A 25,870-nucleotide genomic window follows, 5' to 3' on the forward strand; every position below is an offset into this window, starting at 1 on the left:
TTGATAAATCCGGGTTTCTGATGACCCAGCTTCATTTTGTTGCTTCAAACCAACCACAGGGGTTTAAATTCATATATTTTATTTGCTTTATATAGTTACTTGAGGGTTTTAGATCAGAGTTCACACACATGTAAAGCAAAAAATAAGCAACACTTTCTTGATTTATTATGGAAAATCTGATAGATGAACCTTTGAGACACTAAAATTCAGTGTACTTTAGGAAGTACTAGTTTCAGGTACAAGTTTTTACTTTTAAGCAACGTGAAGCATCAATTTCAAGACTCATCATATTTCCTCTTTTTATTTGCAAATAGAAAACAAACTGAATTTGTTCATGCTTAGAATTAGTATAGAGCCACCAGATAATAAATCTTGATCTAAAGGACTAGACAGTTAGAAAACATGAAATCCATTCAAACAGATATAAACCCAACTGAAATTTGCTACCAAACTCATGAAACTTACACTATAGCCCACACAATTGATTGTATCACTTTTTTTTTTGGTCATTTAAAGATAATTTTGAGGTAAAGTGAGTTAATTTGAATTTACATTGAGGATGCTTTCCCAACAGATTTTTTTTAAAGACAAAACTGCACTATTAATTAATTTTAAAACAACCTGGGTCAGCTTCTAGTGCTTCTCTCAGTTTGGGCTTCTATGAGCAATGTTCATTTGGTGTCAACAGGAGTGATTCAAGGTGCAGGTGGAAACTGCAGGCATTTAAAAATATTAGAAGAACTGTAACTCACAAGCCTGTACTACAAGTCAGAATTCTTTGGGAGATTTACACATGAATATGTTTAGGGCTTTTAGCTTAGGTTCATTATAATGGCTGGTTAATCTATTCATGAAATGATTCAGTTTATCCAAATACCAATTTGGCTGATTCTCACTACCCCCTGCCCTCCAAAATAAAAATAAACCAGTTCATGGCTGGTTTTGACTGTGGGATGATAGTCTCTATACATCCCATGGAGGAAGGCAAGAGAATTAAATATAGAGGATCTCACTAGTATTTTAAGTGGTTTCACAGCAGTGGTCTCAAACCAGATACATATTAGCATTGGCTGGGATGCTTTTAAAAAATGATGGTACCCTGGCCAGTGAAGCCCTACCACAAACCATTGAAGCCAGGGCATCTGTATTAAGCATGCTAAGTGATTCTAATCATGTGGCTAGGAGGAAGAACCACTGCCTTACAATGCTAGTTCTGTTAATGTTTCAACCTTCTATTTAGAACAAATCAGAAAGCCAATTCTAGAAACAAGGTATCCAGAAACTTTGAGATTAATCTGAACCTTCACTTTGCCCAGGCTCTCTGACTTGGGGGGAATTTTGGCTGTGACATACTCCCTACCTCAGTCCAGTATGTTCTGATTGGTTAGAGAAAGCAGAGTCTTTCAGAACCTTCCTGTTGCTAAAGTTTGGTATCCAGTCTTGTCTAAGGAGAGACATCTACCATTTAGAGGACTGTCCTAAGGAGAGAATACAGTGTTTCATCAGTTTATGCATGAGATTGGGGTGCTGAGGGTCTTGGAGGTCATAAGACATTAAGATCTGACCACTGGCTAGATCAAATGTGAGGGGATAATAATGCAGCTGTGGGCCAAACTGCTTTTAAAAGAAATTCTAACATGAATTGCTAAGATCGCTTAATATGCTTTACCAAATGCAGATGCTTTCCTTTGTCCTTTAAAATCTATTTCTTAGATCACATTTCAAATTAAAAGACACACTAGCAGCTCTTTCAGAAGTGTTACCGTCTAGTTCTATCTTTGGGGAAAGCCTTGGCAACTCTTCTTATTTGCTAATGCATTGTCCACAAAGGGAAACGCCCCATTTTTCATTTCTCCTGAGATGGTAAACAGCCAGGTGGTACTGTCTCAAACTGCCAGTGTTAAATGCCCTCTATGAGAGAGGGGAATGCCCCCACCCCCTCCCATGTCCTAGAGCACCTTCTTGGGAATAAGTAGGGTAGGTGTGCTGGACAGATGAGTCTCTCCACATTTTTGTGACCCTGGCCTTCTCTTTGTTTTTATTTGTTTACTGCAGGGCCAGGAGCCACCAAGACTTCCAAGCCCTCAGCTGTGCCACCAGGCCCCCCTGTGTACCTGGACCTATGCTATATTCCCAACCATAGCAATAGTAAGAATGTCGATGTTGAATTTTTCAAGAGAGTGAGGTCATCGTACTACGTGGTCAGTGGGAACGATCCTGCTGCTGAGGAGCCCAGTCGGGCTGTTCTGGATGCCTTGCTGGAAGGGAAAGCCCAGTGGGGCAGCAACATGCAGGTAAGAGTTCCAGGACAGCGTCTGCACAACACATGGAGCTGTGTCCAGAGGCAGTGGGAAGGGATCATGTTTAATGAGGATCCCCATGAGGTGCCCAGGGTGCCTGCCGCACTTGGACAAAGTGGATTTCACACACAGAAGCTGGTCTAAAAGTATTCTCGCCACCAGCCACCATGAACTTGGAAGAAGGCCACCTTACCACCCTAAAGCATAATCTGCAGAGTGGGCCCAAGATTACACGCCCTTCATATACCAAGAATATTAACCAATGTAACCAAGTGTCATATTTCCATGTGAGATGGATAAAGATTAGCCTTTACTTGTCTTTCCCAAGTAGATGAAAGGGATATGGCCATTTAGAAAATCAGCTGTCCACATGAGATTCTGCAGGAGGAGCACTGCTGAAAATGGTCCTCAGCAGGACACTCCCAGTTCCCAAACATTGTAATGAGCCACAAACCACTCATTATTTCAGCTATGGATTTTATCCATAGTTTTACTTACGGTTTTATATAGTCATCTAGTAAACTGTATTTGCATAACATTAAGTAGAAATCCTGGTTATTTCATCATATGAAATCTAATGAGAAGCACTCAGTGGCCTCTTACTGAATACTAGGTAGAATTTAAGCTAGTAATCACTTATCCACCCCACTCCTCTGTCCCCATCCACACACACAAACTAAAGACATAAATCTTTGCACTCATGATGAAATGTTAGTTAACATGCAATTAGAAGGTTTTCAGCTGCATTAATAACTAAAGCCCCTTTGTTTTAAATATGCAATATCTTTAAAACCTATCAGTTGTGTTAAAGAAAATACAAGAAATTCTACCTTAACTGAAGAACTTCTCATAATGCTAAAGAACTGAAAACTGATACAGATGAACTAACTGGCTAGTCATGACTCGCTTTTGGTTCTAGTCTTCAACTGCCCCAGGAAAACTAATTTTTTAGCAGCTTTATTCTGGTTCCTAGAAAATGTCAGTTGAAAAGTCCTTTGGATTTTCTAAGGACAATAGAATATTTTTCTCTTTCCCTTTCTTTTTCTAATGCTCTAATACCTTACTGCTGTTCTATTTTTTTTCCCACCCCATTTCTGGTTCTGCTCTTTAGCATCTGTTTTCTCCCTCCGTGCAGGTGACCCTGATCCCGACTCATGACTCAGAAGTGATGAGGGAATGGTACCAGGAGACCCATGAGAAACAGCAGGACCTCAACATCATGGTTTTAGCAAGCAGCAGCACAGTGGTTATGCAAGATGAATCCTTCCCTGCATGCAAGATCGAACTGTAACAACCAAGGTCAGCCACACCACAGGATTTGAACTTTGTTTCCAGAAATTCTTCGATTTGAAACCACCTTTTCTAAAAAAACAAACAAAAAAAGTCAATTCATCTAAATAAGTCGCTGAACTGTTACCTGCCAAACACTATACTGTGTCATGGTGATACAAGTCACTAACATTTCTCAGTTTTTGCTGATTGCTAAGGGAAGTAGCAGTCTTCCCACACTAGGGTTCAAGTTACTGCAAAATTACCTACCCCAGTTCATCTCTGCTGAACATTTGGAAACCATGCACTAGCAAACCCCACTGACTTCTGCTGAGGTAGAGGCATTTGTCTTAGAAAGAGAGAGAGAGAGAGTGCGCGTGCACGAAAGAGAGGGAGCACAGGACAGAGGGGGAGAGAGAGAAGGAGAAGGGATAAAGAACGCAAGAGAAGGAGAGGTGATGGTGGAGAGTGCTGGCGAGACACCGGAGAGAAAGAGCAGGGTGGGGCAGGGAGGGGAGAACAACCAAGTCACGTCTGCATTTTCTGTCTGTTCTGCTGTCTGCGAAGTTTGCAGCTTGTGTCAGTCTGAGTCATCAAAAAGGGTCTTAATTTCCTAAAACAGGTTGGCTGGAAGCAAACAGAAAAGAACAAAACTTGTTATGAGGGCATGTGAGATTTTTCACGCCTTAATTAAGCTCCTTCAGTTTGAAGGCTGCATACCGACATAGTGTAGTGAGTGTAGACTGGACATACAAGTGGTTTGAACCCCATTCAGAACTCTCAGACTCTTCAAACACACAAGTAGATTGATCTAAGGCATGTTCCCAGCATCTGTGCACACAGTCAGTCCACTCTGAGTCAATTAACGTGCATGCAGAGACACCCAAGTCCACCCCAATTAACAAGCAAATACCAAAGCAGTTGGGAGTACACAGGTAGACAATTTGCCTTAGGAAGTGACTTGAATGTACAAAGATACTTGATGCACTTATTTTTTAATGTGAGACAGCAAGTTTATAAAACATCCGTGTAGGATTATAGATACTCCAGTTACAGGAGCTTGTGTGTGCATGTGGGAGGGGTACTTGGAGCTCACCTGATTGGTGCAACCGTCTGATGCTGAGCATTGTGTGTTGAATACCACCGCAGGCCCCTCAGCCAAACAAATTGAGCCTGTCTTAGCTTCTTTACTACTGCAAGTTCAAGACTGAAACGGCTTCTATGATCAGAACTGGGAAAACAGTGAATCTTAATGGTGGAAGAGGTTCTCAGCAAGTGTACAGTATTTAGCTTCCTTTGTCTTACAGTGGCTTTTTTTTTTTAATTTTCCATTAATTTCAGCATAATTATGGGAACAAGTGTACAGAAGAATTTTTTTTAGATATGTGGGAACTTTTTCATAGATGAACTTTTTAACAGATGTTTTCATTTACAGGAAAATGCACAGAAACTTTTCAAGTGACAGTCCTTTTTTTTTTTTTTTTAAAGTGTTTTGTAAGACAAAAAAATGAGTAGTGTTTTTTGAAGTTCTGGTGAAAACTGAAGTCTGATATTGCAGTAATAATATTTATTAAAAGTCCATCCTACCAGGAATAGTGATACCTCCCACCCCTTGAGTCCCATAACAAAAATCTGAGTATGTGCTATTTGAGAGTGGGGGAGAATGGCTAAACTTTTCTAGGCCTTTACATCACACTTAGTGGTATCCTGCATACTTCTTTCAAGATCTTCAACCATGAGGTAAAAGAACCAAGACAAGTTCAAAGGACCCTAGCAAAAATTTGCTTTGGGATTTTCTTTTCTGGGAAAAAAAAATACATTGAAAGCAAATGAATTTCCAGCTCCTATGGTTTATTATGTAGAGTTCAGAGATCATGTTCATCAATGTTATCACTGAACTATGAACCTGGGAAGCCAGATCATGATTACAACTGATGTCAAGTTTCAAGTTGCAGATCAACGCACCCAGTGTTCAGATGTGGCAAACTTTTTGGTGACAGCTATTCTGGGCTCTGTCGCGTTGCGTCTCCTGCAGACTCTAAGACCTACGGAGTAGTCAACAATCACCTCGTTTTATTTTCTATGTAGTTATTTATTTCAGAATTAACATTTTAGTTTATTTTTGTCTGATAAGTGTGTGTTTTGCACTGCTAACTACTATGAGGGTTTAAACAATGCTTCTTCTGGGTCCCTTCATTGAGGACCTAATGCAGTCTACTTAATGCTGTGAATTACATTTTTCAAATGTTTAATTTTTTAAAAAAAATTAATCTATTTTTTTTAGGCTTCTCTAGAAATGCAGCTTTTATTTATTACCCTATTTCTTGGAAGTCCTTAAGAACAACGCATTGATTAAGGGTACAAAAAGTGAATACATGATAGGAAACTCATTGACAAAAATGGATTTCAGTGAGTATAAACTCATCTACTTCAAAGGTGTTTTAAGAGCCAACCTAAGATACTCAAGATAATTCTTAATAACTAGTTAAGTCGGTTCACAAAATGCATTGGAAGAGAAACAGACTTCCAGACTTCTTGCCAAATCCAGACCTCTGGTTGATTTTTCTTTGATAGAAGATGGAATTATTTTCCAATTTCCCACATTAATTTACCATGTACATAATTTTGCTTTAAGAAAAAAACCAAACATTTTAGGAGAATTATAGCCAGTCTTCAAATATAACCATTCTATCCCACTCTTTTATTCTTTCTTTTCTTTTTTTGCTTTGGAATTTAGTGGAAAAAATACACAAAAGCTGTCACTGATCAGCTGGCTCTTTACATAGATAAGTACCTTTCTCCATCCATTATTCTCAGTGATGACCACAGAGCCCAAATATCACAGGAAAACCAATATTTACATTATAGGTTGCTCCTGTCCTTCCAGACACCTTTCCTACCTGTGTGACTAACCTAATTTTGCTAGTTCCATAAATATACAATTAGTTTAGAAACAGCCATCACAATGTACCATGTACATTCATGGTGAGAGCTAAAGATTGACACAGACTTCTAGGAGCTTTATTCATACTGATTATGTAATCCAATTGTATAGATTGAATATTTGCGTGGAAGGAATTTACATTCTGTTTAAATGATGGGATTCCATCGAGATATAGCACTCATGATCATGACCTTTTTGGTAGTATTCTTAAAATTCTACAGAGACTAAATGTTAGAGATGATCCTCCATTTTCAATTTTAACTAATTCTATCCCCTTTCTCAAAACCTAATCCTTGTGCATGCTTTTCTCAGTCTTGTGGTGGGACTGGATACAATGACTGACCTTCCCCTTCGCCCCTCCCCCAACCCTTAAATGCCATTTCCCATGGAGTTCAAAAAAATTTTTTTTTCTTAACCTTACATATCATAGTGAATGGTTTCCCCAGTGTATATGAATGTTTTAAGTGTCTCCAATAGCTTACACAGTTTAGGAGCTTTCCAGTACTCATATAATAAGGTTTAATAATCATTTGCTAATGGAAATTTTACCACTTCCCTGTTACCAAATTTCAGCTCTCAGGAGCTGTTCTGCATTTCTGAAATTGCTTTTCTTGCCTCTTTAGTCAGCTGTCACAGGAGGTTCTTGCTCAGTAATGATATGGTGAGTTAGATTAATAACTTTTTTTTTTGCACTTCAGATTTAGAAGAAACGATCCTGTTTACATTTGAAAGGAACTGTAAAGCTTTTTTATCATTTAATCAACTGAACAACACACCAGAAGCAACCTAGGGATGAGCACTTCTTTGAAGGCGATTAGGTTATTCACCTGGTATTAAAACTATTTACTATGAAAAAAAATGTGACTTTATTCATTTTAAAAGGCAGCATCAAAAACTGAAAAGGAAGGGAAAAAATAAACAGCTTCTCTGTACTCATTTGGCGCTCCCACCAAAAAAGGAGCCATTGAAATGGGGCCTTGAGACCAGGCTGCCCCGCAGAAGGCCCCGCGGCCCTGAGTCCGCCTGCGCGCCGCCGACGGCCCTGCCGAGAAGCACCTCCCACTCCTCTCTCTCGTCCTGAATGGTGTTTGTGTCGGTCCGCAGCTGTGTATGGTATTACGTCTTATAATCCTGCATCACTTCTATCCTATCCAGTCATATCTAATGTAGAAAATTAGTTTCCAGTGGAAGTAATATGTAGTGCTTTTATGATATTTGTGTGCAATATCCCCTCTTCCATTGAGGATATTTGATGTAAAAGAAAAAAGAAAATCAGTTCCACAATAAAAATACAAAAGTGGGTGTGTGTGCCGTGCTGTCTTTGGTTGTGTATTGTTGTTGGGCGCGTCAGAGAGTTGGGATCTGCTGCTCACAGAGGTGTCTGTGTGTGCAGGGTTCTTTCGCGAGGGTGATTATGTTCTTTCCAGAGTGGCTTCCCTGGTTTTTGGTAAACTGGTAAACTGCTGAGAGGGCCCTGCTACTAGTTTTACAACTGCTGTTGCTGCTAAGTCACTTCAGTCGTGTCCGACTCTCTGCAACCCCATAGATGGCAGCCCACCAGGCTCCATCCCTGGGATTATCCAGGCAAGAACACTGGAGTGGGTTGCCATTTCCTTCTCTTATGCGTGAAAGTGAAGTCTCTCAGTTGTGTTCCACTCTTAGCAACCCCATGGACTGCAGCCTACCAGGCTCCTCTGTCCGTGGGATTTTCCAGGCAAGAGTACAGGAGTGGGTTGCCATTGCTTTCTCTGACAACTGCTATTATCTTATAGCTAAGCCTGAGAACCCACTCCAGTATTCTTGCCTGGAGAATCCCATGGACGGAGAAGCCTGGTAGGCTACAGTCCATGGGGTCGCATAGAGTCGGACACGACTGAGCGATGGAACAGAACGGAACGGAGAAGACCTTGGGGTCTAAGGACAGAAACTGGAAGATCAGAGAGTTAAAATTATTGCTTACAAAGAAAAAGAGTCGTGTAGCTGAAGGAGGATATTGAGAGGGTTTCCTACTAAATTATAACATAAACCCCAAAACCAAGTTCTCATCCTCAGTTTGCCATACCTGGCTGTGTGACCTCAGTCACTTAATCCGTCCTGAATTTCTTTCCTTACCTGTAACAAATGAGAAGATTTGACAAGATGGTCAAACTGGATGATTCCTCCAAGGGCTGACTTTCTGGAGCTCTACAAAGCCATCACACTCCATCATTATATCTTCGCTTGTATAACTAACACAATATGCTGTGGATTAGATTCACACCTTGGAACTAGAAATTGTCTAGGAAAAGTGATGATAGATAATAATAAAAAGGAAGAATTCCCTTTACTCAGTGATTATTATACCTTTACTCCATACCCAGCAGTGGGTAAGACTGTGGGGTTTGTTTAAAGGTGAGCAAAACCTAAGTCCTGCCCTAACTGGTCTGACTGGGACTCCCCAAGTCCACGGATGAGTGTAGGTGACCACAGGAAAACCACCAGACGCGAGGCTGAACTGAGACCAGGTGCACACGCGGGAGTGTTCTAGACAAAGCAAGTTCCAGGCAGAGGTAACGCTCAGAGGCAGGCTCAGGGGATGTTGGGAAGCAGACTGCCCAGAATGGCAGGCAGGGTGGGAGGCCCCAGCACCTCAACTCCCTCCACAGAAGACATGCTCACAGAGTGACATGCCAGTACTTGGTCCTGTCTGTCTGCAGAGATGGTCCTTTGGCCTCAAAAGCCCACTGCAGTCTGTCTGGAGTCATAAGGATGTTCCTTTGTCACAAATATCCCTTATAATCTTTTACTGTGCCTCCAAGTCATGAGGCTGGTAAATGGGTCCCACTAGAAGTCACTGTATGCCAGAAGGCATTCTGAAATCCCTCTAGAAATTAAAGGGTTAAGCATGTGAGTGCTCAGGGTGTGAAATCATGACCAAGAGATTTTAATTCCATCTGTCAGATTAAACAAAAGTTTTCTATTGTACTGCCAAACGCCTGGGTTCCAGAAGTCTTTCTGGCCTGAACTTAAGAGTGACCACGCAACCTGGTTTGCCCAAGCGTCTGCCTCCAATGCGGGAGACCCGGGTTCGATCCCTGGGTCGGGAAGATCCCCTGGAGAAGGAAACGGTAACCCACTCCAGTATTCTTGCCTGGAGAATCCCATGGACAGAGAAGCCTTGTAGGCTACAGTCCACGGGGTCGCAAAGAGTCGGACACGACTGAGCGACTGAACCGAACCGCCCTGGTTTAAGCACAGGAAGTCCTGAGTTCCAAGAGACCCCTCAGTCCCAGAGAAGCCCCCAGTGCTGGTCACCCAAACTGAACCCCTCCATGTGTTTCTCTGCCACCCCTCCGCCCCCACCAGACCATGCACAGCAGAGATGGGGGGGTGGGGGAGGGCAGTTCATCCCCTTCCAGCTGGTCCTGTTCTATTATACCTGGAAGGGAGCTTTTCTTCAGTTTCTGTTTTCCTATTTTGCAGGCAAATTAACAAAGTTCCGTTACAGTACTAAGACTACATTTTCTTTCTCTTTATAAATGTATTGCTCATTCTAGATGCTTCTCTCCTTATAATCAATCATTTTTCAACACACTTGTGACTCATGAATTCTTTGTCTCTTGTGTAATCCTGGATCCCACCATTTCCTCTTTGATCTTATATTGTACATCTTGGCAGTTCACTGAAGCCACACAGGCAGACTGAGTTTTGGTCAGTCAATTCCTTTACTATGAGCTGCTGCTGCTGAATCCCTCAGTCGTGTCTGACTATGCAGCCCTTTGGACTGTAGCCCGCCAGGCTTCTCTGTCTATGGGATTTTTCAGGCAAGAGTACTGCAGTGGGTTGCCATTTCCTCCTCCAGGGGATCTTCCCCACCCAGGGATCGAACCTCTGTCTCTTACATCTCCTGCATTGTGGGTGGGTTCTTTTACCTGCCGAACCGTGTAAGCAGTTCTGGCTAATTCTCTGGGGGTTGCCAGCAATGTTTCACAGATGGTGGCACATCATCATAAGGCATGAAAAACAGGCACAGTTCTATTTCATAGCTTCCACTATGTCCCACTCAAACCGATCATGCACGCTACTTTTAAAAGCAGTCTCACGGATTTAAATGCTGTGTGTCAACTGATGGCTTTTATGATTTCTATCTCTAGTTGGTACTTCTCTGATCTCCAAACGCATACATACAGCTACCAATTAGAAGCTCCATTCTGATGTCCAGTAGGGTCTTTAAAATATCCCAAATCAAATTTAACATGCTCCCAAATAAATCCCCAGTTTCCCCAAACTGCTTCTCCTCCTAGGCTCTTCCACCTCAGGAAATGGCACACACTTCATTCCAGTTGCTCAGGTCAAAATCCTTGACCTGTTAGCAATTCTGTGGGCTCTGCCTTCGACACTTCCAATCTAACCCCTTCTTACATTCACAGTTACTGCCCTTGTCCAGGCCAGTCATTTCTCCCCTGGATGACTGGCCTCCTGTTTCCTATTTGCCTTCCAAGCCTATGCTTTTCATTGCACATGAAGTAATCCTCTAAGAATGCTAGGTTATGTCATGCCATCCAGTGCACAAAATCTTCAGACATTTCATTTCATCTTGGAGTAAAAGCCAAGGTCCTTAGTGCGCAGCACCACCCGTCCCCTCCTGTACCCCTGGTCTCCCTGGCCTCATCTCCCTTGGCTCCCCCCTTCCACGGTCTGCTCCAGCCAGCTGGGCCTTGCTCTTCCTCACGCACTCTAGGCGTGCATCTCTCCAGGGTCTTAGTACTGGTGTCTTTGTCTACCACGCTTTTCCCCAGCAGACTCCAAGATCCTCAACCACATCTGCATGGGTCTCTCTTCAAATGTCACCTTCTCCAAAAGGCCTTCCCTCACCACTCTGCATTAGCCTGCAAGCTCCGCCAGGTAACCGGAACTCTCCTCCCTCTTCCTGCTTTCGCCGCATCACCACGTGGCGTGCACACTCATCATCTGTCTCCTTCCATAGACCAGAAACACAAGGGAAGGGGTCTCAGTCTGTTTTGTTCCCCTCCATATCCTCAGTGACTATTTTAGCCATTCCCGACACATACTAGATGTTCAACAGATATTTGCTGAATGAATGAGTCAAAGAAGAAACTTCATCTCAGCTCAGCACGGTGATTATATGGGGTGGTTGTATGAAAGGACTTTGGAGTTAGACAAACTTGTGTTCAAACACTGTCCTTGCCACTCGTTAATTGTGTGGCCCTAGGCAAATCATATTAGTCAGTTTCCTCCTTTGCAAAATGAGGATGATAATCTCAGCCTTGCAGGATTATATAAGGATTAGAGAGAATTTAATTAGGTAGTATTAAATTAGGTAGGAACAGGCATCCACAAAGAGTTATTAAGTACAATTTGTGTAATCAAGATGGGTACAGGACTGCTTGTGACTCAGCCTGGAAAACACTGACACCCGACAGTGGCCCTGCAGAAACGAAATGAGCATTCTTGCTTATTCCACACACAATCTTAGGCACATTAACCTCAGCATTTTAAGAATTAAAATGTTGAACTCTGCAGAGATGAAGCATCCTGGAAACCAAAAAACAAAGCACGTTTTCTTACCACTGGGTATATCAGAGGATATAATGTCCCTTTTAAAAATCCTTTATAAACCTTCCCCTAAGTCCTCGAGCTACCATTTAAAGCCCATAGTGGAATTTATTTTCAGATGCTTTTTGTAAGGATAAACCACTTTCTAAACATGTCCAGCTCAGATCTGGAATTCTCACGTTTATGCATAATAAATACACAACCTAAGAGTTTTATTTTAAACCAAGATCCCAGTGATAACTGCCACAATCTCAGGGGGTACCATCACCATCCTTACTCTGGACTTGCTACCATATGGGTAATAACATCCTCAGGGCAGCCTGCAATGTAAGCAAAAAGGCCAAATCAATGGGGAAAGAAAAGGTTACTATTAAGTGAAGAAGCTGTTACTTGGAATAAAAGGTGATTTTCCTAACATAACTTTGCTTGCTGAAAAGCACTCAAAACTTATCATTTTCAGTTTGAAAAGTTCATCTTTGAGGGTTATTAACAACCTCTGAATGAAAAGAAAATCACACCACATTTTCTTTTATGATTCACTGAAACCAAAGCTTGCTTGAACCCATTTCCAAACTCATCCCCCTCTCAGCCACGCAACTGGCAGCAATGGCATCAGGTTCTGCTGACTCCGGAGAGGAAGCAGCTTCATGGAACTCAAGACTCCTAGTTCCAGGTACAGACCCGCAGAAAACAAAATCATATAAATCACAGACAACCTAAGGACTGGGAGAAAACATTCACACATGATGCAACCAACAAGGAATTAATTTCCAATATACAACAGTTTGTACAGCTCAATAAAAAAATCCAAACAACCCAATCAAAAAATGGGCAGAAGGCCTAAAGAGACATTTCTCCAAAGACATACAGATGGCCAATAAGCACACAAAAAGATGTTCAACATCACTAATTATCAGGAAAATGAAAATAAAAACTATAATGAGGTATCATCTCACACCACAAAGAATGGCCACCATCAAAATGTCTACACAATAAATGCTGGAGGGGTTGTGGAGAAAAAGGAACCTTTCTATACTGTTGGTGGGGATGTAAATTGGTGTAGCCCCTATGGAGAAGAGGGTGGAGGCTCCTTAAAAAACTAAAGTTACCCTATTATCCCAGCAATCCCACTCCTGGACATATATCCAGGAAAAGTCAAATTTGAAAAGATATATGCACCCCAATGTTCACAGCAGTACTACCTACAACAGCCACGACAGGGAAGCAACCTAAATGTCCGCTGACAGAGGAATGGATAAAGATGTGGAAAATATACACACCATGGAATATTGCTCAGCCATAAAAGAGAATGAAATAATGCCATCTGCAGCAACATGGATGTACCTAGAGATTGTCGTATTAAGTCAGTCAGAGGAAGACAAATACTGTACAGCGTCACTTATACGTGGGATCTTTATTTGGAATCTTAAATATGATTCAAATGAACTTATTAGCAAAACAGAAACAGACTCACACACATAGAAAACAAACAGATGGTTACCAAAAGGGGAAAAGAGGTAGGGGGATAAATTAGGAGTTTGGGATTAGCAGATACAAATTACTATATATAAAATAAACACGGTCCCACTGTATAGTACAGGGAACTATATTCAATATCTTATAATGAATAATGAAAAAGAATATACATATATATATATAAATATAAAACTGAATCACTTTGCTGTACACCCAAAACTAACATGACATTGTAAATTACCATTTATCCTTGCCCATACGGACCTTTATCTGAAGGGATAATGGCCCCAACCTCTATCACCGCATATTTTGTACACATACTAGACAAGAGACAAATGTTAATGATTTTTCTAGTCTAAGAAACATCATTTGTAAATGAACCATTTACACAAACATTATTCTTGGGTCTCATCTATGTCACTGCAAAAATTCCTGTGGATGCCCAGCTCACATACCCTAGGGCAGGGTTTGTAAACTTGACATCACTGACATTGTGGATGGGACAGTTCTTGTTATGGCGGCTGCCCTGTGAGCTGTAAGAAGTTTAGCAGTATAGTGTTCCTAGACTCAGTAATATGCTATCAATATTTCATTCAGAGTGAAAAAATAACTTTGATAAACTAGTTTACTTGTAAAATTGACAAGATATACCCATTTGAATGCAGAGTTCCAAAGAATAGCAAGGAGAGAGAAGAATGCCTTCCTCAGTGATCAATGCAAAGAAACAGAGGAAAACATCAGAATGGGAAAGACTAGAGACCTCTTCAAGAAAATTAGAGATACAAAGGGAACATTTCATACAAAGATGGGGACAATAAAGGACAGAAATGATATGGACCTAACAGAAGCAGAAGATATTAAGAAGAGGTGGCAACGATACACAGAACTATACAAAAAAGATCTTCATGACCCAGATAATCACAATAGAGTGATCACTCACCTAGAGCCAGACATCCTGGAATGCAAAGTCAAGTGGGCCTTACGAAGCATCACTATGAACAAAGCTAGTGGAGGTGATGGAATTCCAGTTGAGCTATTTCAAATCCCAAATGATGATGCTGTGAAAGTGCCGCACTCAATATGACAGCAAATCTGGAACTCAGCAGCCACTGCTGAGTTTCCAGGACTGGGAAAGGTCAGTTTTCATTTCAGTCCCAAAGAAAGGCAATGCCAAAGAATGCTCAAACTACCGCACAATTGCACTCACCTAACATGCTAGCAAAGTAATGCTCAAAATTATCCGAGCCAGGCTTCAACAGTACGTGAACTGACAACTTGCAGATGTTGAAGCTGGATTTAGAAAAGGCAGAGGAACCAGAGATCAAACTGCCAACATCCACTGGATCACTGAAAAAGCAAGAGTTCCAGAAAAACATCTACTTCTGCTTTATTGAATATGCCAAAGCCTTTGACTGTGTGGATCACAACAAACTGTGGAAAATTCTTCAAGAGATGGGAATACCAGACCACCTTACCTGTATCCTGAGAAATCTGTATGCAGGTCAAGAAGCAACAGTTAGAACTGGACATGGAACAACAGACTGGTTCCAAATCAGGAAAGAAGTATGTCAAGGCCATATATTGTCACCTTGCTTATTTAACTTATATGCAGAGTACATCATGAGAAACGCTGGGCTGGAAGAAGCACAAGCTGGAATCAACACTGCCGGGAGAAATATCAATAACCTCAGATATGCAGATAACACCACCCTTAAGGCAGAAAGGGAAGAACTAAAGAGCCTCTTGATAAAAGTGAAAGAGAATGAGAAATTTGACTTAAAACTCAACAATCAGAAAAAACTAAGATCGTGGCATCCAGTCCCCTCATTTCATGGAAAACAGATGGAGAAACAATGGCAACAGTGATACTTTATTTTGGGGGCTCCAAAATCACTTCAGAGAGTTAGTGCAGCCATGAAAATAGATGTTTGCTTCTTGGAAGAAAAGCTATGACCAACCTACACAGCATATTAAAAAGCAGAGAGATTACTTTGCCAAGAAAGGTTCGTCTAGTCGAGGCTATGGTTTTTCCAGTAGTCATGTATGGATGTGCGAGTTGGACTATAAAGAAAGCTGAGCACAGAAGAATTGATGCTTTTGAACTGTGCTGTTGGAAGGTTCCTGAGAGTCCCTTGGACCTCAAGGAGATCCAACCAGTCCATCCTAAAGGAAATCAGTCCTGAATATTCATTGGAAGGACTGATGTCAAAGCTGAAACTCTAAGACTTCGGTCACCTGATGTGAAGAACTGACTCACTGGAAAAGACCCTAATGCTGGGAAAGACTGAAGGTGGCAGAAGGGGACGACAGAGGATGAGATGGTTGGATGGCATTACCGACTTGACGGACATGCATTTGAGCAAGCTCCAGGAGCTGGTGATGGAGCGGGAAGCCTGGTGTAGTGCAGTCCATGGGGTCACAAAGAATAGGATGCAACTGAGCAACTGAACTGACCTGAAAATTGACAAATTCCCTATACGCATATCTGATATCCACAGCCAGCCAGGAGGGATGAAGACAAAATGCAAAGTTTGGTGTCAAGGCAACACATCCCCAAGGAGAGGAGACTGAGGTATTTGTACCTCATCATTGCTTCTTCTTACTCCAACACTCTGCCTTTTTCTTCTTTCTCATTTTTGATCAGGGGGATGGTAGGGAGGCACAGGGTAGGTGTGGGCTGTTCATTTCAGTCCCATTTAAACTAACTTCTGTTGAATATCTACTTTACACGACTCCACAGGGAAGATGAGGACCATATCTGCCCCAGGACAGCATGAGCCAGACCTATGTGACTAATCAAAGCACAAAGCAGATGATGGTGATTTCCCTTCATTAGAGCTTTCCCAACTCTGGGCTTGAAGTGCTCTTCCTGTGAACACCCACAGCACTCTGCTTCTAATGATACTAGTTTATCAAGGGCAGGGCTTTTTCAACCTCTCCCTTATTATGTCAAGCAGAAGATCCAAGATACACCAAAAGGCACTTTTGCTCAGTAAACTCAGCACCATCATACATCAAGCATGATAGGGCCTCTGTGCTGGCCTCCTCTGTTAGAATACAAGTTATTTGAGGGTAGGGTCGGTGGCTCAGATGGTAAAGTGTCTGCCTGCAATGCGGGAGACCTGGGTTCGATCCCTGGGTCGGGAAGATCTCCTGGAGAAGGAAATGGCAACCCACTCCAGCACTCTTGCCTGGAGAACCCCACGGACGGAGGAGCCTGGTAGTCTACAGTCCATGGGGTCGCAAAGACTTGGACATGACTGAGCGACTTCATCTGTGAAGACTCCATGGCTCTCACTTATGGTGCCCAGCACACAGGATGGGCCACACAAATGCCTGTGTGGCAAAGCCATGCCAGAACAGAGACAGACCGCCCGCTATAGTCAGCGAGCCTCTATGGTGGAGGTCAGGGGCGCTAAACAGAGCAGACGGCAGAGGATCACTGCAGCTAAGATGCAGCAGAATGAAAGCCAAATCCTCAGGGTCTAATGAGCCAGCAACGAACCAGTGAGTGGAGATACAGTTTTAAGAAGTTTGAAGACAAAAGGAAGGGGAATGACAGGTGGTAGCTTTGACTGATGGCAGGGTAACGGTTTTTTAGCTTCCGGAAGGGAAGAAGTCCTGGATAAGACTGTAGACTTGCAGAAGTAAGGGAGCTGTGAGGTTGTACTATGTGACCTATGTCTTCTTGATAAAGTAGGAGGCAAGCTCATCTGCTCACAGTTCTGGGGGGGCAAGGGTCTGGGGTTTAAGCAGACCCAGGTGAAAAGCTATTGAGGTAAAAACGAGAGTTACTGAGAGAAATGAAAAGACCATTGGGCTGAAGAGGACACCTGTAAACCTGCAGAGAAATCAGTCAGGTTGATATCACAACTTTGGATACCAAACGTAGAAGGTCAGAAGCAGACAGAAAACAAACCGGTGTGTGTCAGTCTCCCATGTCTGTTGTAACAAAGGACTAAAAACTTAGTGACTTAAAAGGACAGAACAGCACTGGAGGCCTGAAGTCCAACAGCAATGTGATGGTAGGGTCCTGCTGTCTTTGACGGCTCCAGAAGACAAGTCTTCCTCGCCTCTTCTGGCCTCCGGTGTTGGCCTGCCATCCTTGGCTTGTGGGTGCACCACTCCTTCCATGTCGCCATCTTCTCCCTGTGTGTCTTTACCCGGTCTTCCTTCTGAGTCTATCTTTTGTCCAAAATTCTTTTTATAATTTTAACTTGAATAAGACCCTATTTCTAATTAAGTTTAGCTTCTAAGGCACTCGGGTCAGGGTTTCAACATATTTTTCACTAGTGGTGGCGGTGGTGGGGGCACAATTCAACCCGTAACATGTGGCTCCAAGGATAGAGATCTGTGCATGGCAAATAGGCCTGGATAAAGGAAAAGAGAAGAAATTATAGAGCTGCGTCAGTGGGATGGCCAATCCAGGGGGCCCAGATTGGAGGGAGGGCAAGCAAGGTGTGCATTCTGGAGGTCCAGATGGTGGTCAGTGACAGCGTAAAGGGTTTGCAGGTAGGAAGTACAAGGAAGAGCTGGTTCAGCAGGGGTCACATGATCAGTGGGAGATGGGACTTCCAGCTCTCAGATCTTGGATCAGTGACAGGAGGCTGGAGGGCCGGCTCTGACTACGGGGACGTGGTTTCTTGTAGACTGGAAGTAAAGTGCGACAGGGACAGGGACAGAGAAGAAGGAAAATGGAAGCAAAACTACGAGCTGAAGTTATCAACCAGATGCTTCATGCCTCCTGATGAAGTAACGGAGTGGCTGAAAAAGTCCCTTGATAAATTGGAATGTCAGCACTGACTTTAGGTCATGATCCTCTACCTAAGCAAGACTCAGGCCCTGCGTCAGATAATGACTGCAGGTTATGTATGGAGGGAACACGTGTGAGCTTGACCCCCCCCACATTAGTTAGTTTCTAAGTGACTAGTTTTCGCATTAAAAAATGGGCTAATAGTACCTCCCTCCCAGGCCTGCTGGAGTTGGTGCTCAGGGCCTTCTTGATGGGTGTTTGTTGTTGTGGTGGTTGTTTTTATTACCATAAATGCCACAGTCTGACGGAGGAAGATTGAAAATATGTTGCTCAAAATCACAGTAGTTATGTCACTGTTTAGTCACCAAGTGGAGTCCAACTCTTTGTGACCCCAGGCCTCAGCAGCTATGAAGACGATGAAATCCCCTACCTCTCCCTTCCCTTACTCGGAAGACAAAGAATACACCACATGATCCTAGAACATTTATTTCCACAGGTTGTTGATAAGAGAGCACAATCCTGTATAAAAGTATACAGTACACACAAGGGCACAATCACACAGCAAGCCACGGCTGCACTGACACCTTCCACAGGGAAACCACAGGGAGGAACCTTCCAGCTCCCGACAGTCTCACAAGCATTCGCATTTCCACCGCACTGCAAGCCCCACCCCACCTCTCATTTCCTCCAGCCGCTACAGAAACGTGCATTCGTGAGTTGTGCATGTGTGTACAGAAGACTCACTCGACCTACTGGATGGGAGGCTGAGATAACACGTTGTAAGTTCCCCCAACGTGGTGGGGAGCCAAGCTATGGAGGCTGCAGAGCCAGGCCTAGCTCTCTCCTCCAAAGCTTTTATATGCCACTGGGGTCTCTGAAATTTGAAAGCCAGAAGGTCTTGTGTCTGCTCCTGTACTGAACTTCTCCCAGTTCAGGTCTGGGAAGGGCAAGCTCAGGAGGAGAGCTTGCGCTTAGGGAGACCAGGGAGGGAGATGTCAGCACACGCAGGTGGCGTCGGCGGGAGACAGAGAAACCTTCAAAAGCTTGTGCTGGAGACTGGATTCTTCAGTCACGTCTTCTCCCACTATCATCGCTAAATATCAGGGACTTTCAAGGCTCAAAATTGATCCCTGTCTCCCAGGAACTCCACGACAAGCCTCAAGAGCCCTTAGATAAGGTACTTAGCTGTGGCTTCGGTCTGATCACTTGCCACTTTGGTGGTTCCACAGCCTTCCTGGCATCTGGGTGGGTGATTACGTGGCTTGATGTGTGAACAATGTGGCTTCGGTACCATGGGGGTGTGCTTTAAGAACAGGAGACAATGGATGGAGGACACTGAGGCCGCTGTCACCATGAATCCTGAGACAGGGTCTGGGAAGGTCCTGTGGGGTCTTGTTAGGCAGCTGCCTTTGCTGCCCTTCGAGCCTCGTGCTCGAGCCTGGCCTTCTCCCTCATCTCCTTTTCTCTCTGAATCAGATTTACCAGCTCCAGATGCCACTCCTGCAGCTTCTGTTCATAGGTGGCGATATCCTCTGCTTCACAGGTGGGTAGCTGCTCCTTCACAAGCTGGGTGGTCAGGGTCAGAAGGCTTTCGGACTCAACTTTGCCCAGAGCCTGCAGCTTAGAATGTAAGGCCTGTTGGAACAAAGGGCAAAAACAAAACAAAAACAAGGAGATGTGGAAGGGGCAGGAAGGTGAAGAATACAAAGAGGAAGAGAGAAGAGATTAAGTCATTGCAAAATCTGCACACACTCTGCTCACAGGACAAGGTACTTTACTGGAAGCCTGTCACGCTGCCTCTCACCCAGGCACTGATAGCTTCTGCTCTTTGCTTTCAGCGCAGCAATTCTGCTAAGATGCCCCGCATGTGATTTCTTCCCCTTCACTCACACAGTAAATGGAACTCCATATGCTGTGATTCTCTGTATAATTTGTTTCAAACTACAAAGACTGCACAAGTATAATGAACCTCCACTTCCTTTCTGACCAAGTAGCAAACCCCATGAACAAAGAACCCTAAGATGCAAACAAAATGGTAGAAGCAGCTGATAAAATGGAGTGAACCCATCCATAGCTTTTACATTAGAATACTGGGATAAACGTTTGCCTAGCCAGTTTTCCTTTCAACAGATGGAAGTCATGTCAAGGCTTTCTTACTAATGGCATACTAAACAGCTCCCATGAGTGCTTTCACTATTATAAGCCTCCCTGTGCTGTGCTTCAAGAAAGGTCAGCCTTGACATTCTGACTGCTTATGGCTCCAACTGAGATGGCAGCTCGATTTGGTCGGTATTGTAATATTTCTGGAGGAGTAAAGTACTAAAACCACTAATCTACTTAAGTGCTTCAAGATGTAGATCAGAGACCCACTTATGGCCCCAGATTTAGCATATACCACATACCCCATGTTCCACAAAATAAACGCGATTTACTGGCGTATGTGATGAGGCCTGCTCTAACAGCAGGGGCTGAAAGGTAGGAAGGGTCCATGGCCTTCAAGGAGCAGTCCAGAGGCCTCATGTGATGGTTTAGTCATATAAAAATAAGCCCCAGACTACCTGGGACTAATAAAAATAAGGCACCAGGAAGAAAAGAAAGTGTCTAAAACACAGCAAGCAGTCAAGAAATACTGGTCTCTTTTCTTTTTGTGAATTAAAAAAAAAAAAAAGGATTGTGGAAGAGCAAGGGCTAAGAATTTAATGCAGGCACAGATTTCTATTTTTTGAAATTAAAGATACAAGAAACAAGGAAAAGGTTCTAAGTTTTAGGAGTGGGCAATATAAATATGGTGAATGATAACCTATGTGGCTAAACAGAGTTTTTGCTTTTTAGCTTTTCTAAACCTGCAAAGTTGGGCAAAATTAAGAGGAAACAACAAGTATGTAAATTCTTAACATAGCCGCTAATTCTCTGTGTACCCTGAAAACACTAATTAACCTTCCTTTTTCAGTTTTTAAATTATAAAGGAGGAGAGTTGAGCAATGACTTTAGAGAAGACTGGGAAAAACAGCCAGAAGTACTAGAATCCTTCTTAGATATGCAGAAATAGGTTTCCCAAAGCTGGTTCCATTCCTGCAAAGATTTAAATGTGGCAGCCTGGCAAAGTGTATATCCCTCTGGACCAAAAGGACACCACCTTGGGTCAGCAGGGAGGGAGAGGAGGTTTTCTGCTTTGCATGATGAATTCTCCTGCAGGCAGCACAGTTTTTTTGCTTTGCTCTAGACAGACAAGAAACACAGCAAGGAAGAGGCCAGGCGTTTAAACTCTGAATATGGCCCTTCCTCCCTGACTCTAACCACAGAGCATTTTGCAACACACAGTTGAAGGCTATGAACGGCAGCCTGAGTGCCAGAGCTCCTGAGAAACAGCAGTGGGAACCTGCTGACTGTCCATGGAGCCCAGGGGGCATTTCCAGGGGCCTCAGTGCATGCCACAAAGCCGAGCAAGAGAAGATACCTGCATTTCATCTCCATCATGCTCAAATGCGGTTTTGTGGTTTCTACCTGGGTTTCTGGGGATCAAGAGGGTTCAATCTCCAGCTCCTTTTCACCAAGGGCTGCAGTCAGGTGCTTGCTATGGGAAGGAAGGCTATTCCCACCCATCAGAGATGAGTGGTAAGTAATGACATGCTGCCTTAGGGAACAAAACTGTGACCAATTCGCTCAAGTACAAAAAGGGGTATAAAAATTCCATTTGTTTCAGACCACTTCCTGTGTAAAGGGATAAAAGTGTGATTTTCGATGACACTTTTCATTGCCCTTCTGTGCAACAGTGATGCATGGAAGGACTGCCTGTCACCACGGCAGAGAAGCACGCTTAACACACAGCTGAGGGGACTCAATTCTGCCCGAACTCACCTCATATCGTTCCAGGTATCGGGGAAGCTTGGACTTCTCTGTTTCCTCCACGTCCAGCTGCTCCATCAGTTCCTCTGACGTCCAGCTCTCCTCACCTTCCTGGGGCTGCTCCTCTGGAGACTCCTGGGCTGGAGCAGTCAGAGCCTTCAGTGCCCTGTCCAGCACATCCAGCTGTGGAGCAGAAAGGGGCAGAGAGTAAATACCCTGTGGCCCCCAGAGCACTGGGGAGGGAGGCTGGAGAAGGGAAAGGGAGGGAGGCCTGGGACCTAAAAATCACGAGAAGAGTTCTCTAATTAAATTACAGAAAACAGAAACGGTTATGTAATTTTACAGTAGAAACACCTTGTCACATGGCATGGAACACTTAGTACAAAACAAATGGAACAATAAGTAAACTCAGAATTATCTGTGTAAGTGAATCAGCAGAGTGGCTTTTGATTTCACTTTAAATCAGCCAGGTAGGAATCCAGGAATTATGCCCGATGGGCAATGAAGTAACACCCTTTCCATGTCTTTCTTCCTTAATTGGTTTGGAATTGGAAGAAGAGAAAAAAAACCCACTACAGATCACAACCAATAAGGGGCCATTCTGAAAGTACGATAAAGCCTCTGAATCTAGGTGGGGGCCTCCTTCAGAGAAAAATTCAACTCACAGGACATTCAGAGATTAGGGATCAGCCAATCTATATAAGCTGCTGACAAAGACCAGACAGCATATATGAAATTTATTGTAACAGGGGATTTCTGTGACTTAGAAAGTAAGTAAATTATGAAACAGGAGGTTTCTTGTTTTGACCCCTCTCCCCCACCACCTTCATTTTCGGGCAACCTCCTTTGAGGAGGGCCTGACCATCAGAGATGGGACAGAAACAACCTCAAAGCCAGCATTAACACCTGTATGAACACCGACTGATTCTGTCCATGTCAACTCAGAACAAAAATCCAGAAAAGACTCCAAGGCTTTTTAATGCCACTAATACATTATACCCAAACCTAACACATATCACATTCAATGCTGACCTCTGAATCACATTTCTATGAAGTCAGAACACAAAGAATGCAAGTCTGGCTCAAACTGCAATAAGTATTTCCCTGGCAGAGCATTTATGTCTAATTTTGTGTTTCAACCACTAGTACTGACTAAAGTAGGGTTAAAACATGAATATATATTCAGAAATGTGTATGCTTTGGTATAAATGTCTCACAGAGAACTCACTAGACATCAGTATAAGGAGCCAGTAGAGGGACCAGACTTCTGTATCCTGAGACCAAAATGGAAGCCATGGGGTGAGATCGAGTGATGGGGTCAAGGCAAAACAAACAGCTCAAAGTCAACTTTCACACTCTGTTAAAGAAATAACTGATGTCCTTTGAGGCCTGACTCTGGCTACAACAGCTGCTTGAACAGGAGTGAGCACTAGGGCTCCCTACCAGGTGTAAGTTAGCCACATGCTTTCCCATGGCTTGAGCTAAGTCTAGGAACTCTGCAGAATGAAGAGCCCGAGGTGACCAAGGGGGATGAGCTTTGAGGCTGATGGGAGGACAGGGTTCTAGTCTGGACAAACTGAAAGCGGCACGTGGTCCAGACCTCCTCAGCATCATTCATTCACCACAGAATGATTTAATGGAAAGAAAGATGGTGCCATTTCTACTGACTAAACTCATTTCTTGAGAGTTTAGGAAAACTGACAGGCAGTCAGTCTCTCAGGACTACATGAAGATACAGAAATGCCAAAAGTAAAAAATAAAATTTTAATGTCTCTTGAGCTTCCAGTGAGATTTTACTTTGGTGGTGGTAGTGGTGGAGGGCAATAAACAGTATTTTATTGAACTCATTTTGAATTTCTTGGGAGAATAGTTTTCCTCCCAGACAGTGAACTATAAAATCAACATTAATCTTCTTTTCTAGTGCTTGTCAGGAACACTGAGAATGTCTGTGGCTTTTCCATTCCTTTTCAACTGAGTAAGCACATGAATCTACAGAGGTAAAGAAGGTGGGGCTGGGGAGACAATGAAAGCAAATCCAAAGCTTGACTGATAAGGGACAAGAGATGCTAAATCCCCCAGAATCAGGGCTGGGTAACTTACCGCTTCCCTACACAGCTTCCCATCCTCTGGGGAGGAGGCCACCTTCTCCATCACTCGAAGGGCTCTGTCGAGGTAGCCTGGCTGCCACAGAAGGGGCATGTCATGGTACACAGCCCGCAGCCCCTGCTGCAACTCCACCTTCCCTGTGGCCAAAAAGAACAATCAAGAAGGCTTAGCCATGGCTCCCCACTACGTCTGAGACTGAGGACTTGAAGACACAAGTGAACACTCAGCTGGAAGCTCGAGAAATGGAGGATCATTTCAAATCTCTACCAAGACTCATCCCATCCAGTGAATAAGGACACTTCAGATGGACAATGAAAAACATGGTAAAAGTCAATGTACACACTTTTCAATATAAACTTGTATGGACTTTTTTTTTTTTACTTTTTCATTTGGACTGCTGGAGACTACCGTGAGGGCTGAGGGAAATTCACAGAGGTCACTATATCTGCCTCTAAGTACTGTGTGTGCGTGCATGGTAGGTCGCTTCAGTCGTGTCCAACTCTGAGCGACCCCATGGACTGTAGCCCAGCAGGCTCCTCTGTCCATGGGATTCTCCAGGCAAGAATACTGGAGTGGGTTGCCATGCCCTTCTCCAGGGGATCTGCCCAACCAAGGGAATGAACCCATGTCTCTTACGTCTCCGGCACTGGCAGGTGGGTTCTTGACTGCTAGCACCACCTGGGAAGCCTGCCTCTAAGTGGAGCTACCCTTATAAAACAAATCAAACAAGTGAAATACTACTTTTGTTTCAAGATAAAATGTTGCTCCAAAAAAGAAATTTTACAACTTTCTTACACTGAAAAATTCTGTAAACATCTGACAACTTTCCTTGCCAGGAAGTGTTTGACATTTTTCAAAATGCTCCCAAACAGTCCACTGACTGTCCTTATAACAAAAAAAAGAAAATCTCACTTTACTCTTTCTTTTAGTTGAGCTGCATCAGTATTTAAATTATACAGTCCTCGTCATCCTTGTGGGTCTCAGGACATGAGTGTTTCTTTTGGAACCTCAAACAATCCTAACTAGAGCTGAAGATGTGGCTGGCTGACAACAGGATCCCCCAGTGAGGAGGGGGGCTGTCTTGGGATTCCTGGGGAAATAGAGATGTTCTCTGAACTAACGACCAAAGTCACCTTGAGCTGCCAGGTCTTAAATCTACCTTCAGTTATCTTTCCCGGGAAGGAGGATTTGGGAAAGCTGTAGTGGAACATAAACAGACAAAGCTCATCAGGTGACAGCTAATTTTAGACCTTTAAGATACTTGGGGCTGGCTGCAGTCACGTTCTGGGAAGCTGCTTATATCGGAAGTAAATGAGGCTACACCGCACGTGACATGCTGAGAGAAGGGGGATCTGAATCCGATGCAGCCAGACTCAAAGCACTCAGGCCTCTGCTCAGAATCAGGAACAACAAAGCACACTTTCTTGGCCCTGACAACTTCCTGGACAATTCATGCAGTGAAACAGTCCTGATTGCTCCTCTGAAGGTAAATGCGAAAACTTGTAATTAATATCAAAAGTAGATGGTAAGAGAAAATGATTTTTCTTTTACTTTCTACAATATATTTTATTTTATAAAATATATTTTAATCTCCAAATCATATAAGGAACACCTATGCCT

The 25,870-nt window shown here is 43.3% G+C and overlaps 2 protein-coding genes across 3 annotated transcripts in view; one reads left to right on the plus strand and one right to left on the minus strand.

The window, feature by feature from the left end:
- Positions 1–4,059, plus strand: part of MAP1B (microtubule associated protein 1B) — a 91,326-nt gene extending 87,267 nt beyond the window's left edge. For both annotated transcript variants that reach the window (XM_055421889.2, XM_055421890.2), the window contains 2 exons: positions 2,056–2,294; positions 3,436–4,059. In XM_055421889.2, the coding sequence (XP_055277864.2) occupies positions 2,056–2,294; positions 3,436–3,591 (395 nt within the window). In that variant the 3' untranslated portion in view covers positions 3,592–4,059. The remainder of the gene's footprint in view (positions 1–2,055; positions 2,295–3,435) is intronic.
- A 14,709-nt stretch (positions 4,060–18,768) lies between these two features.
- Positions 18,769–25,870, minus strand: part of MRPS27 (mitochondrial ribosomal protein S27) — a 101,555-nt gene continuing 94,453 nt past the window's right edge. Inside the window, exons 9-11 of the mRNA XM_055421886.2 lie at positions 24,245–24,387; positions 22,157–22,327; positions 18,769–19,933 (exon numbers count right to left, since the gene is read on the minus strand). Of these exons, the coding sequence (XP_055277861.2) occupies positions 19,694–19,933; positions 22,157–22,327; positions 24,245–24,387 (554 nt within the window). The 3' untranslated portion in view covers positions 18,769–19,693. The remainder of the gene's footprint in view (positions 19,934–22,156; positions 22,328–24,244; positions 24,388–25,870) is intronic.

This window comes from Moschus berezovskii, chromosome 18, assembly GCF_049115385.1.
Source record: "Moschus berezovskii isolate FMDL1 chromosome 18, NW_MosBer_1.0, whole genome shotgun sequence".
Lineage (NCBI taxonomy): Eukaryota > Metazoa > Chordata > Mammalia > Artiodactyla > Moschidae > Moschus > Moschus berezovskii.